This window comes from Electrona antarctica, assembly GCF_951216825.1.
Source record: "Electrona antarctica genome assembly, chromosome: 4".
Lineage (NCBI taxonomy): Eukaryota > Metazoa > Chordata > Actinopteri > Myctophiformes > Myctophidae > Electrona > Electrona antarctica.
The window spans coordinates 38,338,395-38,360,080 of NC_136809.1; the positions used below are offsets into that span (position 1 = coordinate 38,338,395).

Genomic DNA, 21,686 nt, shown 5'->3' on the forward strand with positions numbered 1-21,686 from the left:
TGGGAGAATAGAAGCACATTAAACAACAATATATTATTATTTAAAACTTTGATTAGACTTTATATATGCATATTGCGTGGTTTCTATCAACTATCAACAATTCATCATGGTAAGTTGTCTTTTGCTTTCCTATCTTCCTGCCTTTCTCAGCCTGTCTACTGTACGTTTGAGAGCAATGCCTTTTGATTGATTGATTGAAATATTTATTAACAGTTTGCAGAATTACAGTACATTTCAAGCACAACTCAATACGCCTTGTTCATATATTTTCAAAGAGAAGCCGCAAAAAGGAAAGTGAAACAACTCTAGTTTCTGCAAATCCTCAATGTTTTCAAGCAACCAAATAAATGGTTGGTTCTCAACTTATTTAGTTGTTTTACCTGTCAATATTTTAGGCATTTCATTTTTTGCATTTTTAAAACAATCTAAAACAATCAAGCTCACACAACCACATCACAATGTGATGTGGTTGTGTGAGCTTGATGTGAGCTTGCCCTTTTTGACAAAATATTGGTGGGCTAGAACTCTCCAAAATTGGGATCGGTATCATGGGACCGAAGTCACCGAACAATCTGACATTGGCCAGGCTCTAGTCAACAGATGTAATTACCGGTCATGTCCTTGGACTCCAGAGTCTAGGAGGACTTACCGCCTGTGCATTCTCTGTCACTTTACACGTCAAACAACATTAAGGAACAAGCTAATTGAGTTTGTCAGTGCATTGGAGCCATGATTATACGTGAGGAGATAAAATCCATATAATACAGGCCTAGCGCCTCAAGCGTGCATCTTCCTCGCGCGGTGTGTTCAGATTGATTAAAGGCGTGGATGTTTTAAATGATGCTATAATACTATACACTCTTTTTTTATTACACTGTTTTTTATTTTGTATTGGGTGATTGAGCACAGGTTCAAAGTTAAACCTGTATACATTATATATATATATATATATATATACACACACACACACACACACACACACACAACAACTATACTATATTATCCACACACAACAAAGTCACAGTTCAGGTCAGATTATGAAACAAGGGGTTCTTACCCTTGATATCCTGGCTGCTGGAGAGGATGGGGTCTGAAGGGACAACTGAACACTTCACCACCTCACCAGTAGTGGTTTTCACAGGCGTTGTTACCACCGGGGCTGGACACACACACGCACACATACATTGCACGCACGCACGCGCACACACACACACACACACACACACACACACACACACACACACACACACACACACACACACACACACACACACACACACACACACACACACACACACACACACACACACACACACACACACACACACACACACACACAGATAAAGATGTCTGTCTGTCTGTCTGTCTGTCTGTCTGTCTGTCTGTCTGTCTGTCTGTCTGTCTGTCTGTCTGTCTGTCTGTCTGTCTGTCTGTCTGTCTGTCTGTCTGTCTGTGTCTCCTCCTGCTACCTTCCTTACCAAACTTCTTGGCTGGCTCCTTGTTTATGGGTATGGCTGGAGCCTTCTTCCTTGGAACACTGCCGTGGCCAGACTTGGCCTGCATGGGGATTAAAGCCACAAAGAGGAATAGTATTATTACCATGACAACAGTATCCACATGGCACCATGATTATTTACCATCGGGAAAGTTTGTACATTTAAATATGCCGACCAGAAGGTTCCCACTTCGATGCTGGGCTCCCAGAGAGTTGGGGCAGTATTATGCGTGTCTTAAGTACCAGGTCTTATTACTTAACTTAAGACCTGGAGGCGTGATCAATGCCATTTGGCTATTCTGAGTGGTCAAACAGCATTGACCACGCCTCCAGGTCTTAAGTTAAGTCATAAGACATGGTACTTAAGACACGCATAATACTGCCCTTAGTGTCCAAGCAATCTGGGAAGTGGGAACCCAAGTCTTCAGATTAGTGTCAAAATGAACCCCTAACAACTGCTCCTGATGAGCAGGTTGGTGCCTTGCATGCCCCCTCCGTCTTCAGTGTGTGAATGTAGTGCACACTGTAAAGTGCCCTGGATACTGGCGCTATATAAAATGGGCCATGCAGTGGGTCCACTGGTAGGACGCAATGGTACTGCAAGTGGGCACCACAAATGTCATGGTGGTTTTTTTTCTTTCTTTAAAACCTTGGAAAATGTGTTTTCATTGTGATACTGATAAATAAGAACTTATGGTACCACTGATCCAAGGCCAGAACAACATGCTCTGAATATGCACGTGTGTTAAGTGGTCAGGACGGGTGGGCATCGCGAACCCGTTCAAGATATTCAAGTAGGCCCTGAACCAGAAAATGTGACTTAAAAGGGCCATTCACACTGAGCACTACTATAACTACAACTATAACTATATCGTTCACCATTGTATTTCTTTTTTAATAGTTGGTGTGAACGTAACATTGTGATGCGTTAGCCTACTTTCGGTGAAGAGATTTAGTGTACATGGAACAATAACGCACCAAGGACAGTGCAACTAGGGTCCGTTTTACTAAGTGATAATGATAAATTCCAAATATAGGCATTCTGCGGCACCTCTAGACTTTGAGAAGAACTACTTTAGGGGAGTCAAAATATTGCTGTAAATATTGGAAAGTAAGTAAGACTGACCTGTGGGCTATCTTTGTGTTGCTCCGACTTAATTTTGCTGGGTTTGGTGTCACTGGGCTGCCGGACTGCAGGACTGCTGGGGTTGGGTTGAGGCTTTGCAGCCTGGGTATTATTGGGTTGGGGGGTTTGATGCTGATGAGGCTGTTGCTGCCCCCCCTGGGGGTGGGCTGCGGCAGGAGGGTAGGGGCTAGGAGGCAGGTCGCCCGTAGGGTGGTAGGGGCTAGGAGGGATGTTGGCATAGGGGCTGGGGGGGATGTTGGCGTAGGGACTGGGCGGTATGGGGGAGTAGGCGTACCCACTGGGGGCGTAGCCCAGCAGAGGGCTGGTGGGGGGGCTGGTGATGGGCGACGTGGGGGGGCTGCTTATGGTGGTCATTGCGTGCATGGTGGCCTGCTGCGCCTGAGAAAAACAACAACAACAACATATCAAATGTACGAAGTCTTTACAAATCAGTGAAAATGTAACCTTGCTTGTGTTAAAAACACAATAGTACTTGATTTGAGACTTTGCTTGACATTGACATTGCTTGAGATAATTACACACTTTCTTGCTAGCCTGGCTACATTCTTGTGGCTTTATTTATTTGTCAAACTTTGTTGCGTTTTAATACATTTTAAAGCGCAGGCTCGTTTGCAAAGTCTAGCCAAAAATAGTACCTGGATAAATCAAGCACAATCAAGCTTAATAATTATGAAAATTAGAAGCCTATACTTATGTTCACATTGCACAATGACCATTACAACAGCAGCCATTTAGCTCTCATGTTATGTCCATGGCGTGGGGTGGAGAGTGAGGTTTTTCACCCCTGAATGTGACATAAAAACTACGAAAATGGCCATTAGGTGAACGGTCAGTGAAGGACGTTACATACCAGAATGACCGCCTGCTGTGTGGCGATAGTCTGCTGCTGCTGTGCCAGCATCATCTGCTGAGGATCTTTGGGGAGGGAGAGAGACACACAAGAAGACAATTAGAAAAGGCAGAAATAAATAGAAGAACTATAGGGCCGGATTCATGAGACTCTCTTAAGAGGAAATGTCTTCTATAAATAATACTTTCTTGTCTGAAGAAAAAAGTCGAGAGGTTTAGATTGATCAAGTTTTAAGATAAAACTTGAAATTCCTAAAAGCAAGGATCTTAGATGAATTGTTATTTTCTTTAAGATCACCCAACATGTTTCTTAAAGTGAAAACAGTTAACACTGTAAGTGAAGAAAGCATTAGAGACAATAACATTGTCATATTAATTGGCTAATTGTCGCAGAGAAAAAATTACAAATATGGAGATACAAGGTTTCTGCCCGACAACAACGAGGTACAGTATATACTGTATACGCCACATCTAGAATAGCAAGGGTTCAATTATTTTTCATCCATCCATCTTCAACTGCTTATCCAGAATCGGTGAAGCCCTAACCACACCAAAGGGTCAAGACCGTTTTAGCGTTGTCCCAGCGGTGTGATATGTCCTGTTGCACGTTGGCGCACGTCGTCCCACGTTGTCCCAAGTGATTCAACGCATGGAATTCAATGGCCCAAACCACACCAAAGGGTCACTATGCAAATTGCAACTCCTTGCAACCGTTTTTTTAGGAGTTGCATGGCGAGTGGTGTGTTTATGGGCCTGGCTTTAACAGTTAGAGATTTCCAGTCTTCCCTTTCCAGAGCAACATTAGCAACATTCCCCCATCTGCTCCTTGGTCTGCCATGGGGTCTCTTCCCAGTGGGAAGCAAGGACCTCCCTAGGGAGATGCTCTGGAGGCATCCATACTAAATGCCCGAAACAACTAAGCTGGCTCCTTTCCAAGTTCAGGAGCAGTGGTTCTACTCTGAGTCTCTCATGTATTATTGAACTTCTCACCCTATCTCTAAGGGAGAGGCCGGCCACCCGTCTGAGAAAACTAATTTCGTCCGCTTGTATCTGCAATCTTATTCTTTCGGTCATGACCCACACTTCATAGGTGAGAGTAGGAACAAAGATTGCATGCTCGGTATGTCGAGAGCTTTGCTTTCTGACTCAGCTCTCATTTCGGTACAGTGCGGTACAGCGACTGCAATACCGCTGCTGCTGCTCTGATTCTCCGGCTGATCTCTTGCTCCGTCCTCCCCTCACTCGTGAACAAGACCCTGATATACTTAAACTCCTTCACCTGGGGCAAAGTCTCCTTCCCTACCCAGAGTGCACAATCAATCGGTTTCCTGCTGAGAACCATGGCCTCAGATTTGGAAATGATAATCCTCATCCCAGCCGCTGTACACTCCACGGACCAATCCATGTAGCTCCTTTCCAGTACCTTGGTGTAAAACTTTCCCAGGAAGAGGCCATGTGATGCCTCTGGAATTTGCACACACCCTCTGGTCCTCTTTCTTAAAGACCAAGTAAAATGAAAAATAAGATTTTCACACTTTTAGACCATATCCGTGGTCATCATATGGGCATACCTAACAATGGATGCCAAAATAATTTGAATTAGGTACTTCCTTTAAACGAAAACGTGCTGCGTGATGACGTGTAGAGGCTCACATCAATAAAAGCCAATACAAATGAAGCTCATCCGTTTGCTTCCCATTGCTGCACGTCCTCCAAACACAGGTGGTTTTGATTACAGAACTTCTCCGTTTTTGATCTCATTCAAGATGACATCCAGACAGTGTATTACTTGTTTTAAACTTAATCATCACGCTAAAATATGTACAGTATATAGGTTGTGATTGGTTAGAAATAAGCCCCTGGCTTTGTTCCCCGTCTCTCTGTCACTTTGTAAACAAACACTCTGCATGTGCGTGCATGTGTCCGTGCATGAGACAGACTACGTCCCATAGCCTGGAGGCATGCAACGCTCTGATTGGTTCAGAAACTCGGATCCTGCCGTTTGAGGCTGAAACTTCAAAATAAAATGCTCAAATTAACCACTGTTCCATTATAAGATATATAGGAAATTCACACTTTTTTGTTGGAGAATAATTGCAATAAAAAAAACTAAGGAACTTCATAATCATGAACAGCATTCTTCTTATAGGAAACCGTTGGGGAATCCGGCCCTGCTTGTTATGTTACACACCAGTTGGCACGCCTCCCGCAGGTGGTGGTGACATCACCCGTCCTCCCGGAGGTGGCGACGTCACCCGTGACGCAGGTGGCGACGTGACCCGCGACGCAGGTGGTGACATCAGCTCTCCCGGCATAGGTGGCGACATCACCCCGCCCACAGGCAAGACTCTCACAGCTGGAACAGATAACACAAATGAAGGATGTCGTTAGTTCATGCAGGGCACAGGAGTCATAGGCCTCATACACACATACAGAACGCATGTTCTGTGTTCTGTCTGTGTTTGATGGCCGCCTCAATGGTTTTCCAATGGGAGTCACATGGTTTGACCAAACATTTGTGTTTGATTGCTGATTGCTGCCCCCCTCCCCCCATCAAACACACATTTTTGGTCAAACCATGTGACTCCCATTGGAAAAGCATTGAGGCGGCCATCAAACACAGACAGAACACAGAACATGCGTTTGATATGTGTGTATGAGGCCATACACGCCTCAGCTGTAATCAGCTGTCAGTCTGCTGATTGCTTTCAATCAGTCACACTTTCCTACACACCAATCACAGCTCATTCGCTCAACAAGGTGGTCCATTTGCATGAATCAAGTTAAATATAGTGGGCCTGCTCTTTGACAGTGTTCCCTGATGGGAGGGGTGGTACTGGGCGTGCATCACAATGGGCAACAAGGCATTCCAAAAATATATATTTGGATAAAAAGATTGTCAAATTATAATTAACGTATAATAATATGCGCCATTCCCCTAACTTGAGCTAATGTTTATCTCATGAATCACCTCCTAATATCGCATGGGGGTATAGTTAATGGAAAAACATGTATGAGTGCATTTTCTCCGGCCAACTTTCAGAGAATTGGCTTCATATTACATTTGAATGTAAACCCAGAGAGTGCTCTTATTCAGACTGACCTCCAGGATGGGGTGGGGGGGAGTACAGGCTCTGTCCCCCCAGCTGTCCGTCCCCCGAGCCTCTTCCCACGCCCCCGCCCCCCCGCAGCCTGCTGGTCAACTCAGAGGCAGGGTCCACGTCCTGGGACGGAAGACAGACAGACAGACAGACAGACAGACAGACAGACAGACAGACAGACAGACAGACAGACAGACAGACAGACAGACAGACAGACAGACAGACAGACAGACAGACAGACAGACAGACAGACACAGACATGTAGACAGACAGACAGAGAGACAGAGAGACAGACAGACAGACGGAAAGACAAACAGAGAGAAAGACAAACAGACAGAAATCATCTAGAGTAACAGTAAGCAAGGTACAGTAAACACAAGGAAATACAACACATGCATAGAGACTGTAACCTATAGGATCATTGGTAAACCAAGAACCTTTGTAGAGAAGAGTCCTTTTGCACAACTGCAGGGACAGGTGCGTCGGAGCAGGCAACCAATGAGAAGAAGAAAGGAAGTTCCTACAGCCTGTCTTCACTTATAGCAGTAGTTTATTAGACGACTGGAGACGGAGTTACAACATTTCGCTCTATTACGACCTTCATCAGGTATCTGGTTACAAAAGCAACAGGTAACGGTTATATAGCGGAACTCAGAGAGGCGAGGAGGACCAATCAGACACACACGCCAGTCTGTTACCATGGAGAGAGGAAAGCCCACACAGGTGGTAAAGGTGGTATTTTTTGAATCCATAGTAAACAAATGACAAAAAAATGATGACATTTTAGTGTCAATGAAATAGATTAGAATATACATTGATGAATACATAAACAAAAGGTAAATCTAAAAGGTAATAGGTGCTGGAGCCCTGCAGCGAAAACACTATCTGCACAAATCAAGTGCTATAATAACACCAAAGAGTTGTGTATATATAGGCCTAGACCAAACAGGTATAAGGGTCTGACCTAAAAATAAAAAAATTACATCAAAAGCGGTCAATATACAAGGACTGTTGAGTGGACGGATGATAAAAGACTTGTTGGTGTTGTGGGATTGGGCACAGCTACCACATGGATAATTACCATTGGGAATCGAGCTGTCGTTAATTTATTCTCACTCAACAGCCTTCGTTTTTATATTGACCACTTTTGACGACCTTTTTGTATTTTAGACCGTTTTCTCTGCTGGGCTCCAGCATCTATTACCTTTTACATTTATTTATAATTAACATTTTTCAATGTATATTCTAATATCTATTTCATTGACTGCTAAAAATGTACTTTTGTGCCATAGTTTTCTTTTGTAATTTATTTACTAGGGATTTGAAAATGTCCACCTTTACCACCTGTATGGGCTGTCCTCTCTCCAGTAACAGACTGGCGTGTGTGTCTGATTGGTCCTCCTCGCCTCTCTGAGTTCCTCTATATAACCATTACTTCCTGTATCTGTGTGAGGTGGGCGGTAACATTATTAGGAGACGGGAAGAATGTTGGAGTCTATTCATTTGGGAGAGTGAACATGAACACAGCTTATGATCCATTCCTTAACTACTTTGTTATCGATCTTTCTTTATCCCAGCAATCGAGAGATTTGAAAGGAGTCCGGAAGAGTCTCTCTGTCCATGTGCAATTTGACGGATGACACATAGGGGGCTCTGGCCCCATATTTAAGATGAGAATATGTGAATATTATAACTTGAAATGAATGGACAAATGAATTGTTTGATGGGGGCTGATATGGGAAATGGGAATCATGACATTTGCCATATAATGCTCTCAATGCTCATCCACATGATGTTGTCAGTGTTGTCAGCCTGGGAGAGGGGAGGGGGAGGGTGGTGGGGAGGTCAGGGGAGAAGCAAACCACGCCTACTTTATTTAGGAGACCTGTAGGCTTTGTGTACCATTTCGCCTCTAGTGGCTCCAATGAAGTTCACCCATCTTTATAAATTAATAATCTTTGCCATTACCTGTTGCTCAGATACCTGATGAAGGTCGTAATAGAGCGAAATGTTGTAACTCCCTCTCCATCTAATAAACTACTGCTATAAGTGAAGACACTGTGTGGGACTTCCTTTCTAAACCAAGAACTGTCTAAACAGTAAATACTATATATATTTAAAAATCACACCTGTGTGAAGTGAGGGGTGCTAATATATTAAAGTCTAACTCATGTTGCTATGATTAGGTGATGTAATGGTGATGTAAAACAAACGGTGACAAAACAAACATTAAATGCTCTTTATTGTTAATGGCATTTAATGTTTGTGTTAGGGATTGAACTAATTTAACTAAAAACAAACATTAACAAAATATGTACATTGAAACTATACAAACTATAGGATGCCAGGTATACAATTTAATCTGGCATCTGTCTAAATAACATGCTATCTAAATTACATAACTTTTGCTTAAGCCTGCAAGGTCGTTGAGGCTAGGTCAAGTGCTATGGGCTAAGGTGGAGTCTATAGAGGTTAGTCTTCAGATGATTGGGAGTTGAATCTGCAGTTCTAACTGCAATAGGGAGTTTAATTTGTTCCACAGTTTGGGAGCCAGGAGGGAGGAGAATTTGGGACATGTGGAGCGGTATCCCAGATGTTTTAGTTAGGTTCTGACAGCTTTTGAGCAAAACTCAGAGCTTATACATATGGCATCACAACATGGATGCAAAATCAAAGACATTAATCACTGCATGTGAGCTTTATGATGTTTGTGTGTGTGTGTGTGTGTGTGTGTGTGTGTGTGTGTGTGTGTGTGTGTGTGTGTGTGTGTGTGTGTGTGACACGCACACAGACACACAGTGCTCCACCCCGTGTGGGTGTCCGCAAAGCCTAATGTACGTGGCCTGCCGGGCAAGCTCCAAACGACTTTGAGCTTGTCTTTGGTCACGTTTCTAAAGTGTGAAGTTGCTTATTTGGGGCTTGTTTCCTATAATGTTGTTTAAACGAGTGGTTCTCAAACATATTCAAATCAAGGACCCCCAAATTAACACGACTTTGTCCACAGATTTGTGTTGTTAATGTTTCAAAAACATTTTAAATTTGAAACATTTTTCCCCAAGAGTTGTTTGAAAATAGCAGATCTACAAGCTCACAACGCGTCTCATCGGCTATTTTTAAATACTGGATATAGGTTTTAAGTGTGCATGTGGCCTATAATAACAGTCGCTTCTACTGGGCTTGTTTTCATAGGCCTGGTGGCAACAATGCTATTGTCATCGTGTCGTCATGCGACGCAGTGTGAATCGGGGATTTTTTTCTAGCGTGCGCGTGCATAGCCATGTTGTCTCATTAAATAGTAAAGCACTTCATTTGGCCAGCAGTGTCAGTTCCATCCACAGCGTAAGAGGATCCCTCGTGTCGCCCCGGGCTGGGCGCAGGGGGAAATCACCCCGGAGATCGAGTGGCTGTGACGACAAGTTACGGTAACTGGGTAACGCAATCTGGTTGCTGCTGGGTTGTCTGATACATGCTAATGCCTGTTCAGCCACATCCGATCTGAGCACGGCTCAGAACGTTCACTGTGTCACTGTTCCCCGACCCGACCGAGGACGGACAGAGGTGCAGTGGTGGAAAGTAACTAAGTACATTTACTTAAGTACAATTTTGAGGCATTTGTACTTTACTTGAGAGAACCCACTGAAGGACCCCCAGACCCCTCATTGAGAACCAATGATCTAAGAGAAAACTTTATGCAGGGAAGTTGGATGTTTCTAGACACGATTTCAAATGCTATTATCAGTCACATCCTTCTTCAATAGTACAGAAGTTATTTATGTGTTCATCATAAATTGACCTTCTTGAACTTGACAGTTGTCTACCAAATCGCACCATAATATGGTTTCTAATCTCTATAACTCCACATCTGACATTATGTCTGATATTGAGATTTAGTATGTCATTGCTGTCGGGCAGAAATCTCTTACGTCCACATTCTAACTTTTTGTGTTTTTTCATAAATGAACGCCCTACTTGATCATGATCATACTACAGCGTCAGATCCACAAGCTCAAAACATGGCATGTTTTGAGCTTCTAGATCTGAGCTTTGAGCTTGTAGATCTTTTGCTATATTTGAAATAGAACCCTGAAAAGTAACAGTTTTGGACATATACTGTAGTAGGCCTTTGAGGTTTCCACCCAACAGAGACCATAAATGACGTTTCATGGTCATGGCTTTAATCTGTCAAATGATCCAGTGCACTGAATCTCGAATTGCATTACGGCTCAACTCATAAAAAGGTTTCTCTCTCTTAATTGGATACTGACAGTTCTTCCATTTATTTTTGGGTTATTGGTTATTAATGTTATCTGACAGCTGGCTGAATGTGAAATATGACAAAACCTGAAAATCCATCTAAGAAGGGCTGTTACTATAGGCCTATTACTGTTTCATTAATCAATGATAATAGACATATAGCAAGGCAGCCAGCAGCCAGTAAGTAGCCTGACTCATCAGCACTGGCAATTCTATCAATACTGGCACTCATTAATCTGCTCTCATCTATAGGTAACAATGTAGGCATTTAGCAGACACTCTTTATCCAGAGAGACTTACAATAAGCAAGAACAACACAAGGTAATACACCAAATGCATAGAAATAGTCATCTAGGTTCATAAGTAAACTATAAGAACCTATCATCCGTCTATCAGCAGAATATCCGCACATTGAAACTATAAACACTATAGAATGCCAGATCAATAATGACCTGTCTACATAGCATGCTATCTAAATTACATATTTTAGCCTTTGCATGAGCCTGTAAGGTCGTCGAGGCTACGGGCTAAGGCGGAATCTGAAGAGGTGAGTTTTCAGACTACGGGGGAAGATTGCGAGTGAGCCTGCAGTTCTGATTGCAATGGAGAGTTCGTTCCATAGCTTGGGAGCAGAAACATTCTGTAGGTGCCCATGCGTGCGCGTGTGTGTGTTGCAGTGTGTGTGTGCTTGCAACTTACTCCGGTTCCATCAGAGAGCACAGGGTCAAATAGGCTATCAAGATAACGGTCCATTCCCCGCTGTGGCTCTGCAAAGTCTGCAAAGAGAGAAAGAAAATGCATGCAATTGAACTTGAACTCTGTGGTGTGTGTGTGTGTGTGTGTGCGAACGAGCGTGCGTGCGTGCGTGCGTGTGTGCGTGCGTGCGTGCGTGCGTGCGTGCGTGCGTGCGTGCGTGCGTGCGTGCGTGCGTGCGTGCGTGCGTGCGTGCGTGCGTGCGTGCGTGTACCTTGAGTGTATGCATCGTATCCATCAGAGTTGGGCATAGCAGTGTCGGGGCCATCCTCATCGAACCCACTACCCAACAGGCTTCTATAAGACACAACAATGGCACAATCACACACACAATCACACACAAGGAAAAAAAACAGCGCCTTGTTTTCCCCTGGGGGTGGCACCTATATTTTCAATCATTCTATGCTCTCAGAAGTTAAATTATTGTTAAAAATCTGCATTACTTAATTTACAAGAAGTCTACACATTTAGAGAGAATGTAGAAGATTTTTTTATTTTGATTGACGTTTGCCTGTTGTCTCTCCTATTAAACATCAATACAGCATGAAAAGATCTTATCCAACGACAACAAAATGTTCTTTAGTTTTGGGTCTGAGAGGCTAAATGTCATCATGGTGATGGTCTGTGGCCCAAATGCAGAATAAACTAGAAAAAGTGCCCTTCTGGGCACAGGTCTCCACCAGGAGGATAGGACTGTGTGAGATGTTTGGCAAAATGTTTAGGAGTAATATAAACATGTTTGCCTTTGATGGCAATTGGATGACTTGAGGCATTTTGTTCCAAAAATGTGTTTTGCAAAAATCAACCTGTTGGTGGCGCTATAACAGGCCAATGTGAAAAGGGTGGGATATATTCCTCAGCCTAGTAAGAAAATGTTTGAAAGATTTCACGTAAATTGCATGCTGCGTTCATGATTTGAGGCTTTTGTTCAAAACGGGGCAATCTTGCAAACTGTGAAAGCCAATTATAGCCAATTAGGATGGAATATGAAATATCGGACAGATCCGACTTGAGCACATGACCATAGAGATACTGTGTAACGATTTGTGAGATTTTTGGACAGAATCTGGAGGAGTAATATCAAAAAATGTGTTTTACAAAAGTCGGCCTCCTGGTGGCGCTATAAAAGGCAGATGCGGAAAATGCAGGTGAAAGGTTTGTCCTTGGCCTCTAGGGAGTGTGCATGCAACGTTTCACGCAGATCGGTGCAGTTTTAGGTAAACAATGTGAAAAGCTGCCTCATGGTGGCGCTATAACAGGCCGTTCTGAAAAATGCAGGGCAGAGGTTCATCGTTGGCATCCAGGGAGTGTGTGTGCAAAGTTTGGCATCGACCGGGTTAACGGTGCCGGAGATTAGCTGGTAACGGACGGACGGAAGGACACACACACGGACGGACACACACACACACGGACGGAGTGCAAAACATACTCCCCCATGCCTTCGGCCTGGTGGAGACAATAATGGGCCTTGATAAGAAAAGGGTTGAAAGAAATAGTCCAGTAAAGAAAAAAAATCCTCTTAGGTTGTTCTAAATAGCTTTATTTTGTTTCTCAACTGATTCTGAGGACATTAGGTCTATTAGCCAGGATAAAGAATCTACCCTAATCTGCTCACTGCAAATATCCTAAATTTGCCTTAATCCAAGATGCCACCATTGACAACCTATTATATTTGCCTTAATCCAAGATGCCACCATTGACAACCTATTATATGGCAATATTTTCTAAACTTTTGCATCAAAAACACTCCTTGGACTAAATTTGGCCATAGCCACATAGCCCAAATGTCCCCAAAATGTGCTGACCTCATCACATTTGTGATGACGGCTATGGCCGTTTTTAGCCCAAGGAGTGTTTTTTTGTGCAAAACTAATGCTTGGAATGGATTCAGAATCATGAAAACCCCCTAGATTGACACGTCACATGCTACTTAAAGCATAATGAAATTTAGAAAATATTGCCTTATAATAGGTTGTCAATGGTGGCATCTTGGATTAAGGCAGATTTAGGCTATTTACAGTGAGCAGATTAAGGTAGATTTTTTATAAAGCAGACCAACCTCTGCCATTTAATGATTGGACTAAAAGCCATTGCTCTAGAGATCAGGGTTAGGGTCTTACATGCTAGCATTGGGTCGGACCCGGGCCGGCTCCAGGGCACTGATGATGAAGTAGCTGGGTCGTTTGGGGAAGTCAGCCGGAAGCTCCAGGTCCGACATGAGATCCATCACGTAGTCTGAGCCCTCTAGCTCCACCCACTGGGCGTGTTCCTTCAGACACACCGACCAACCGCGACGGCCCTCTGTCACAGCTCTGCACGCACGCACGCACGCACGCACGCACGCACGCACGCACACACGCACACACGCACACACGCACACACACACACACACACACACACACACACAGGAAACAGTTATTAGTGAAGAAGTTATGTTTTATTGGCTAGTTTGATGTTTGCATTGTCTGTAATTGAAAAATCACACCCGTGTGAACTGAGTGGTGTAAGGTTTTATATAGCACGATCAGCTGTGGTCTGACGTAATGTCTGACGTAATGAAATCACACCCGGATGTGATTTCACAACTGGCTTTTTTTGTGCAGAAAAAATGAGCATGGTTGCTACGGTCATCCAGTTCACCCGGGTGTGATTTAATTACGTCAGAAATTATTTTGAACATAGCAACCATGCTCATTTTTTCTGCACACAAAAGCCAGTTGTAGGAGTGGTTTACACCACTCAATAAAAAAAATGTGTTGAAGTATAAAACATGGATGCATATTTTTGTATGGGGTTGGATCAGACTTTGAAGATATGGGGGAGCCATACCTTTGGTTGCTTTGTAGGCCAGCATCAGTGTTTTTTACTCTGTGCGGGCAGCAACCGAGAGCCAATGGAGGGAGCGGGGAAGGGGGGAGACATGTGATTTCGGCTGGTTGAAGACCAAGCGTGCTACAGCATTCTGGATCAATTGGAGAGGCTTAAGTGTACATGCCGGTAGGCATGTACAGTACATCATCATGTGTGTATTGTTAGGGTGAAAGTGCATGAGACCTGTGTTGGAGGATGTCCTTGGCCAGGTCTTCTCCCGTGGTCCAGGAATGGAGGGGACACAGGAAGGACACGTCTGGAGGACAGACAGTGAAACCAGTTATTCACTGGGATCATTCCTTGTTTGTCGTATTCTGAGCCAATAATTTGATGAGCAGCGGAGTCTCCAATACGAGACTCAATTGAGTCCCTTTCTGACCAGCCACTCGGTCAAAAATAAACAAAATTTATGATCCCAGCGGTTTGACTCATATTGATCATGAATCAACTGACTGCGAGAAAACGCTAATGTTACTGCTGCCGAATTAGTTACATTTTCGCCTGAAACAGACTGTATTAAATATGAGTGACTGACTATCGTAAACGATACGGAGACACAGGGTTCTCATAATGAGATGACGCCAAACTGGAAACATGTGTTCATTGAGAGAACACGCATGGAGCAATAATTGTGCCGTGATGCTGAAGGCGTTTCTGAACATGTGACCAGCGGGCCGAGGATAATCTCACAGATGTTGTATATATACTGGAAACACTGGCAAGGTGCGCCGATCCTCCCAACAGCTTACAGTACATCATCACATGCATAGATAGCATGTTATGTAGACCAGGGTTTCTCAAAGTGGGTGCCGTGGTGGAACGACCGCAGAATACTTGGAATTCATCAATATCACTTCAGTTAAACCACTTGTCTTAGAGTCAGACCCTCTATGCTTAGTAAACCAGACCTGAGTTGCACGGTACTTGATGAGTTATTTTTCCATTTACCCCAACTCTCTTCACCTGGAATGTACGCATGCGCACACGCACACACAGAATGAGCCGGCATCCTCCTATCCTATCTGCCTGTTATCTAATCCTCAGCAGAACTTGCCAACAGGCCAGAGGACAGATTAGTTGGATGAGAGGAGGAAATTAGAGAGACACAGATAAGTCCTCGGCGCCGCTGAATAGTAGTGATGCATCAATCACTAGGGCTCAGGTGAAAACAGGTGAGACAGGGTCAGCAGGAGAGAGAGAGAGAGAGAGAGAGAGAGAGAGAGAGAGAGAGAGAGAGAGAGAGAGAGAGAGAGAGAGAGAGAGAGAGATACATGGGGAGAGAGAGAGAGAGATAGAGAGAGAGAGAGAGAGAGAGAGAGAGAGACAGAGAGAGAGAGACACATGGGGGGAGAGAGAGAGAGAGAGAGAGAGATATATAGAGAGAGAGAGAGAGAGAGAGAGTGTCAGTCAAAGATGAGACACATGGGGAGAGAAAGAGAGAGAGAGAGAGAGAGAGAGTGTGTCAGTCAAAGATGAGACACAGTTAAATACAGCTGGCTTCATGTCGACATGTCGCTGTGCCCGTTTCTTTTTTCTAATCCTGGCAACTACAACGTATATACGGCACAAATGAGACCGATGCCGAGTTATTCAAAGAACAAGTGCCATAACTAAAGAAGAGATGGAGAGATTAATAAGCATGTGTCAGTCTACTGCCAAATCATGTTTCAATCCATTTATTTTTGACATCTTTGCCATCCATGTCTTTACTGACAAACTGATTTTGATGGCAATGGTATTTATGGCAATAGCCTGGCTGGGTGATTACTACAACTTGCAAAAATACACTCTAAGCTAAGAGTTGCGTGGTACAACTAAAGCCTTATATCATCTCTGTTGGGGTGGAAACCATGTCCAAAACTGTTACTTTTCAGGATTCAAATTCAAAAGCATCAAAAGTATTTGTGTGAGGATGTAGGATGATCAAATAGGGCGTTAATTTATAAAATAAAATATGGAGATAAGAGGTTAACACCCGCAGCAACGGTCAGTGATATCTTGTTCATAGGAAAAGAGGGGAAGCCTTAAGCTGAAGACAGGCTGTGATTGTGTCAGATGTCCACCGCGGCTTAACTATTTTGGACGGCATGCTTGTCCATGCACAATCGGCTGCTTGGTGTGGGCTCTCGCTCGCCTACAGCGGCTGGCTGGGGTGCACCTCACAAGCCTCAACGCCTTGTTTTCAAGTGACTTAGAGGGTGCCACATGTGTTGTGATGTAAAACATTGCACACACGCAGGACGTTGGGTGAAGCAGAACGAGCGCTCCCTCCCTGCCATTCCTATGGGACACCAAGAACGAGCGCTCCCTCCCTGCCATTCCTATGGGACACCAAGAACGAGCGCTCCCTCCCTGCCATTCCTATGGGACACCAAGAACAAGCGCTCCCTCCCTGCCATTCCTATGGGACACCAAGTTGTGTCACTCAGCAGTGCAACAAGAGCAGATCCCCTTCAGTGGCATTTATTTTTCTAGCCTTTTAGCCTATTCCAACTGAAATGTAACCGGGGACGCTGTGATTATGTCGTTGAACTTGAAGGACTACCCGGTCAGCTATCTTACTTAATCCTCTTGGTTCCTTGTGGAACATAAGGGTGTGACTATCTGCTTCCATCTGGTCCTATCCTGTGCAGCGTGTTGTGCCTCGTCCCATGTCAGGTTGCATCTTCATTCCTGAGGTCACAGTTCTTCGCCAGGTTGTTTTTGGCCTCCCTTGTTTCCTCTTTGCATCAACTTTATGAATGCTGTCCTGGTCCATTCGGAGGACATGTCCAAGCCATCCGGTGGTGTTTAATTACCAGCACCACATTGCGACAGTTCGTCTTTCTGTACAGGTCCTCATTGGAGATCTTTTCTGGCCAAAGAAAGATGCAACATATCTTCCAGAGACACCCATTGTGGACTGAGTTGATCTTTTTCATGTCGCTCTCAACCACTCGCCAGCATTCTGAGCCATACTGCTAACCTGACTGCTGTTACACAGCTGGATCTTGGTTTTTAGGCCGTACTGCTTGGATTTACAGCTGGTCTGAAGGCTTGCAAATGTGCTGCAAGCTTTCACGAGCCTAAAGGTGCACTCACACGGTTAATGCAATTCTCTGTGCTCGTTGGGTAGTGTCATGGCCGCCCAATGCATTTCCAATGGGAGTCACATGGTTTGACACAACATTGTGTTGTGTGAGGGGGAGGGGCGCAGTCGAATGCGCCCCTCCCCCTCACACAACACAATGTTGTGTCAAAATGTGACCTCCATTGGAAATGCATTGGGCGGCCATGACACAACACAGCATTGATCCAACGAGCACGAGAATTGCATTAAAGGTGTGAGCTCAGCCTTAAGGTGGTTGCACATTGGTGCGATTTTTGACTGCGTTTTGCGGATCCGAAAGTAGTAGGCTATCACTAGCTGTCAGCCTTTCACCAACACTCCACTCTACTAGACTAAACAGATAAAATCGAATGAGTGGGTGAGTATGTGAGTACGTGTGTGTGTGGTTCTCACTATCAAAGTAGTGTGTGTGTGTGTGTGTGTGTGTGTGTGTGTGTGTGTGTGTGTGTGTGTGTGTGTGTGTGTGTGTGTGTGTGTGTGTGTGTGAGTGTGTGTGTGTGTGTGTGTGTGTGTGTTTGTGTGCGTGTGTGTGTTCTCACTATCGAAGCAGTGTATGTGTGTGTGCGCGTGTGTGTGCATGTGTTCTCACTATCGAAGCAGTGTATGTGTGCGTGCGTGTGCGTGCGTGCGTGCGTTCTCACTATCGAAGCAGTGTATGTGCAGCACGGTGTAAGCTCTCTTGCGGTTGGCGGTCCACTCCAGCAGGCAGGGTGGGTAGGTGCGCACGTACTCGGGTCCGGCGCTGGTGCGCTGCAGGGCCTGCAGGAGGCGGTGTTGACACACGCACTCGTAGCCGTCTGGAGCGTAGTCTGACACAAACCTGCAGCGAGAACAACCAAACAACCAAGCAGACGGATGAATGAACAGTAGGAATACAGTAGACTGGGTTGTTATTGTATATCTATCTCCCTATGCTCTTAATTTTTAATGTTTAATGATGGTGTTTAATTGTGCCGAGCAGGGAGAAAAATGTAGCAGAGCCGAACGGCCAAGATAAAATATTATATGCATACTTGTTTTCTCATTCTATAATAAATATTGGTTAAATATGTGAGTTATCTGACTGAACTAAGTACATTTACTTAAGTGCTGTACTTGAGTGCAATTTTGCAATTACTTGAGTAATTGCAATCTCCAGTATTTTTACTTCTACTCATCTCAGAGCCAAAATTATTCCTTTTACTAATTTGAAAACTTTAGTTACTTTGGGGATTTTAATTTTGATTAGAAAACATACATTAACCACTTCAGCCATACATTTCGGCCATTTGAAAATAGCAGATCTACAATGCGTCACGAATCACGATGCGACGCATTGTGAGCTTGTAGATCGGCTATTTGCAAAAGATTTTGTACACATTTCGATCTTGTGAAATGGGACATTCTGCAATGAGTAATTTTGATTGCGATACTTTTGTAGTTTTACTTGGATACATATTGAATATGGGACTTCTACTTGTAACGGAGTACATCTACATTGCAGTATTGATAGGTTTACTTAAGTACAACATTTGAGCACTTTTTCCACCACTGAGTAGATGTGTGAGCAGTTTGCATACATGGACATTAAGTAACATCTGCATGCAGGTGCACACGTGCAGACGCACATGTACACAGAAACCATATGGCCACTGTCGGTCGGGTGCTGGAAACCTCATCATTATGTCAACAACTGCTACTTTGTATGCTTTTGTGTGACGCTGTAGTATGATCGAGTAGGGCGTCGCTTTAAGGAATATCACAAAAAGTTAGAATATGGAGATAAGAGGTTTTTCCACCCGACCATACGAGAATTTGCATGCAGAACACACAGAAGCACACAACATGGAGTCAGACAGAACACACAACATGGAGTCAGACAGAACACACAGAAGCACACAACATGGAGTCAGACAGAACACACAACATGGAGTCAGACAGAACACACAACATGGAGTCAGACAGAACACACAACATGGAGTCAGACAGAACACACAACATGGAGTCAGACAGAACACACAACATGGAGTCAGACAGAAGCACACAACATGGAGTCAGACAGAAGCACACAACATGGAGTCAGACAGAACACACAACATGGAGTCAGACAGAACACACAGAAGCACACAACATGGAGTCAGACAGAACACACAACATGGAGTCAGACAGAACACACAGAAGCACACAACATGGAGTCAGACAGAACACACAACATGGAGTCAGACAGAACACACAGAAGCACACAACATGGAGTCAGACAGAACACACAACATGGAGTCAGACAGAACACACAGAAGCACACAACATGGAGTCAGACAGAACACACAGAAGCACACAACATGGAGTCAGACAGAACACACAACATGGAGTCAGACAGAACACACAACATGGAGTCAGACAGAACACACAACATGGAGTCAGACAGAACACACAACATGGAGTCAGACAGAACACACAACATGGAGTCAGACGGAACACACAGAAGCACACAACATGGAGTCAGACAGAACACACAGAAGCACACAACATGGAGTCAGACGGAATACACAGAAGCACACAACATGGAGTCAGACAGAACACACAGAAGCACACAACATGGAGTCAGACAGCTATGTTGTGAAACGTGATTGATGCCTTTTTCAGACCCATCTTTTTATTTGTTATTCTTAAAATTGCTAAATACAATGCAGTAGTACTTAGTAATGATAAAATAGATTCGACTTTTTTTTTAATTAAAATCGATATTTCGATACAGTTACTATATCGTTACACCCCTAGTAGGTGGACATCTGTGATACTCTATACTATAACTCACTGGATCTCACTCAAAGTATGGTCCAGGGACCCTTATGAGTTGCTTGACGGGGGGGTTCCAAATGGACCCTTAAGGTGGCTGCATGCTACCATTTTAAGTGATCACCCTGTCACCTTTTAGGTGGATACTAGGCGCTCATAGACAGGTGATCTAACTGCACGTGGCTAGTGTATAAATGAGTCTTACTTGAGCAGGTACTTGGCCAGCCTTTGAGAGGGCAGAAAGGCAGAGAGACAGGCAGTGAGAAGGAGCCAGCCCCGCTCCTCGTTGAGAATGTTAGGGTTCCGCCACACCTGGTCGGGAGAGAGCAGAGGATAAGGAGAGGAGCTGAATGCATAGGCGATAGGAGACAGGAAGTGAACATGACTTGGGGTTACAGGCAGGACAATTATATGTTAGGCAGTTGAAGTGAAGGCTGCAGAATCTCTCAAGGTGTTATGAAATTCCTTGACGCTTGATTGGCAACGTTGTTTATATCTCACACCTTAACTAATAGCAAATTATGCACACGCACCTTCTACTTACCACACAGGATAGATACTATGTGTATGTGTAAATATATACATAATTCGTTTATTTGTATTGATGTTTCTCCCTCTCTTCCCTTTGCCTGAAGAAGAGGAGGTCCTTCCTCCCTTTTTCTTATAGGAATAACTAAAACGATGGAGCTTGTTGCACAAAACCCAATTTCATTGACTGTATTTTTTTTTTTTTACACCTGTGATGAGACAATTAAGTTGATTCTGATTGGCTTGAGGGAGGACTGGGTCTCTCACCTGATTGGCTACTTGAGCCAGGATCTCGTCTCGGAGGCTGGGACTGGCCAGTCCTCTGTGGATGATGTAGTTTCCAAACAGGTTCTCCTGAGCACCGTTGAGTTCAGGATCACCCATGAACCGCAGGATCTACAGAACGCACGCACGCACGCACGCACGCACGCACGCACGCACGCACGCACGCACGCACGCACGCACGCACGCACGCACGCACGCACGCACGCACGCACGCACGCACGCACGCACGCACGCACGCACGCACGCACGCACGCACACACACACACACACACACACACACACACACACACACACACACACACACACACACACACACACACAGATGTACAGCTGGGTTTTATTTACTATAGCAACTACTAGACTGCAGCTTTATTTAATGATTGAATCTTTGCTGTTGCTTTGCATGACCTTTAGAGTTTTGCGAGTGTCAACAGACAACGATAGATTTTTACGTGTGTTAACATGCATAGTAACTGGGCTAAATATTGATGGTGTAATATTGTTTGACTGTTGCAATTT

General features: G+C 44.2%; 1 protein-coding gene across 1 annotated transcript in view; it reads right to left on the reverse strand.

Moving 5' to 3' along the window:
• Window positions 1–21,686, reverse strand: part of myo15ab (myosin XVAb) — a gene marked incomplete at both ends in the record, with an annotated part of 114,245 nt that overhangs the window by 34,753 nt on the left and 57,806 nt on the right. Inside the window, 13 exons of the mRNA XM_079498423.1 lie at window positions 1,058–1,159; window positions 1,470–1,557; window positions 2,622–3,020; window positions 3,493–3,557; window positions 5,683–5,847; window positions 6,595–6,715; window positions 11,546–11,622; window positions 11,814–11,896; window positions 13,720–13,911; window positions 14,654–14,726; window positions 18,221–18,399; window positions 20,560–20,666; window positions 21,150–21,278. Coding sequence (XP_079354549.1) covers window positions 1,058–1,159; window positions 1,470–1,557; window positions 2,622–3,020; window positions 3,493–3,557; window positions 5,683–5,847; window positions 6,595–6,715; window positions 11,546–11,622; window positions 11,814–11,896; window positions 13,720–13,911; window positions 14,654–14,726; window positions 18,221–18,399; window positions 20,560–20,666; window positions 21,150–21,278 — 1,780 coding nt within the window. The remainder of the gene's footprint in view (window positions 1–1,057; window positions 1,160–1,469; window positions 1,558–2,621; window positions 3,021–3,492; window positions 3,558–5,682; window positions 5,848–6,594; window positions 6,716–11,545; window positions 11,623–11,813; window positions 11,897–13,719; window positions 13,912–14,653; window positions 14,727–18,220; window positions 18,400–20,559; window positions 20,667–21,149; window positions 21,279–21,686) is intronic.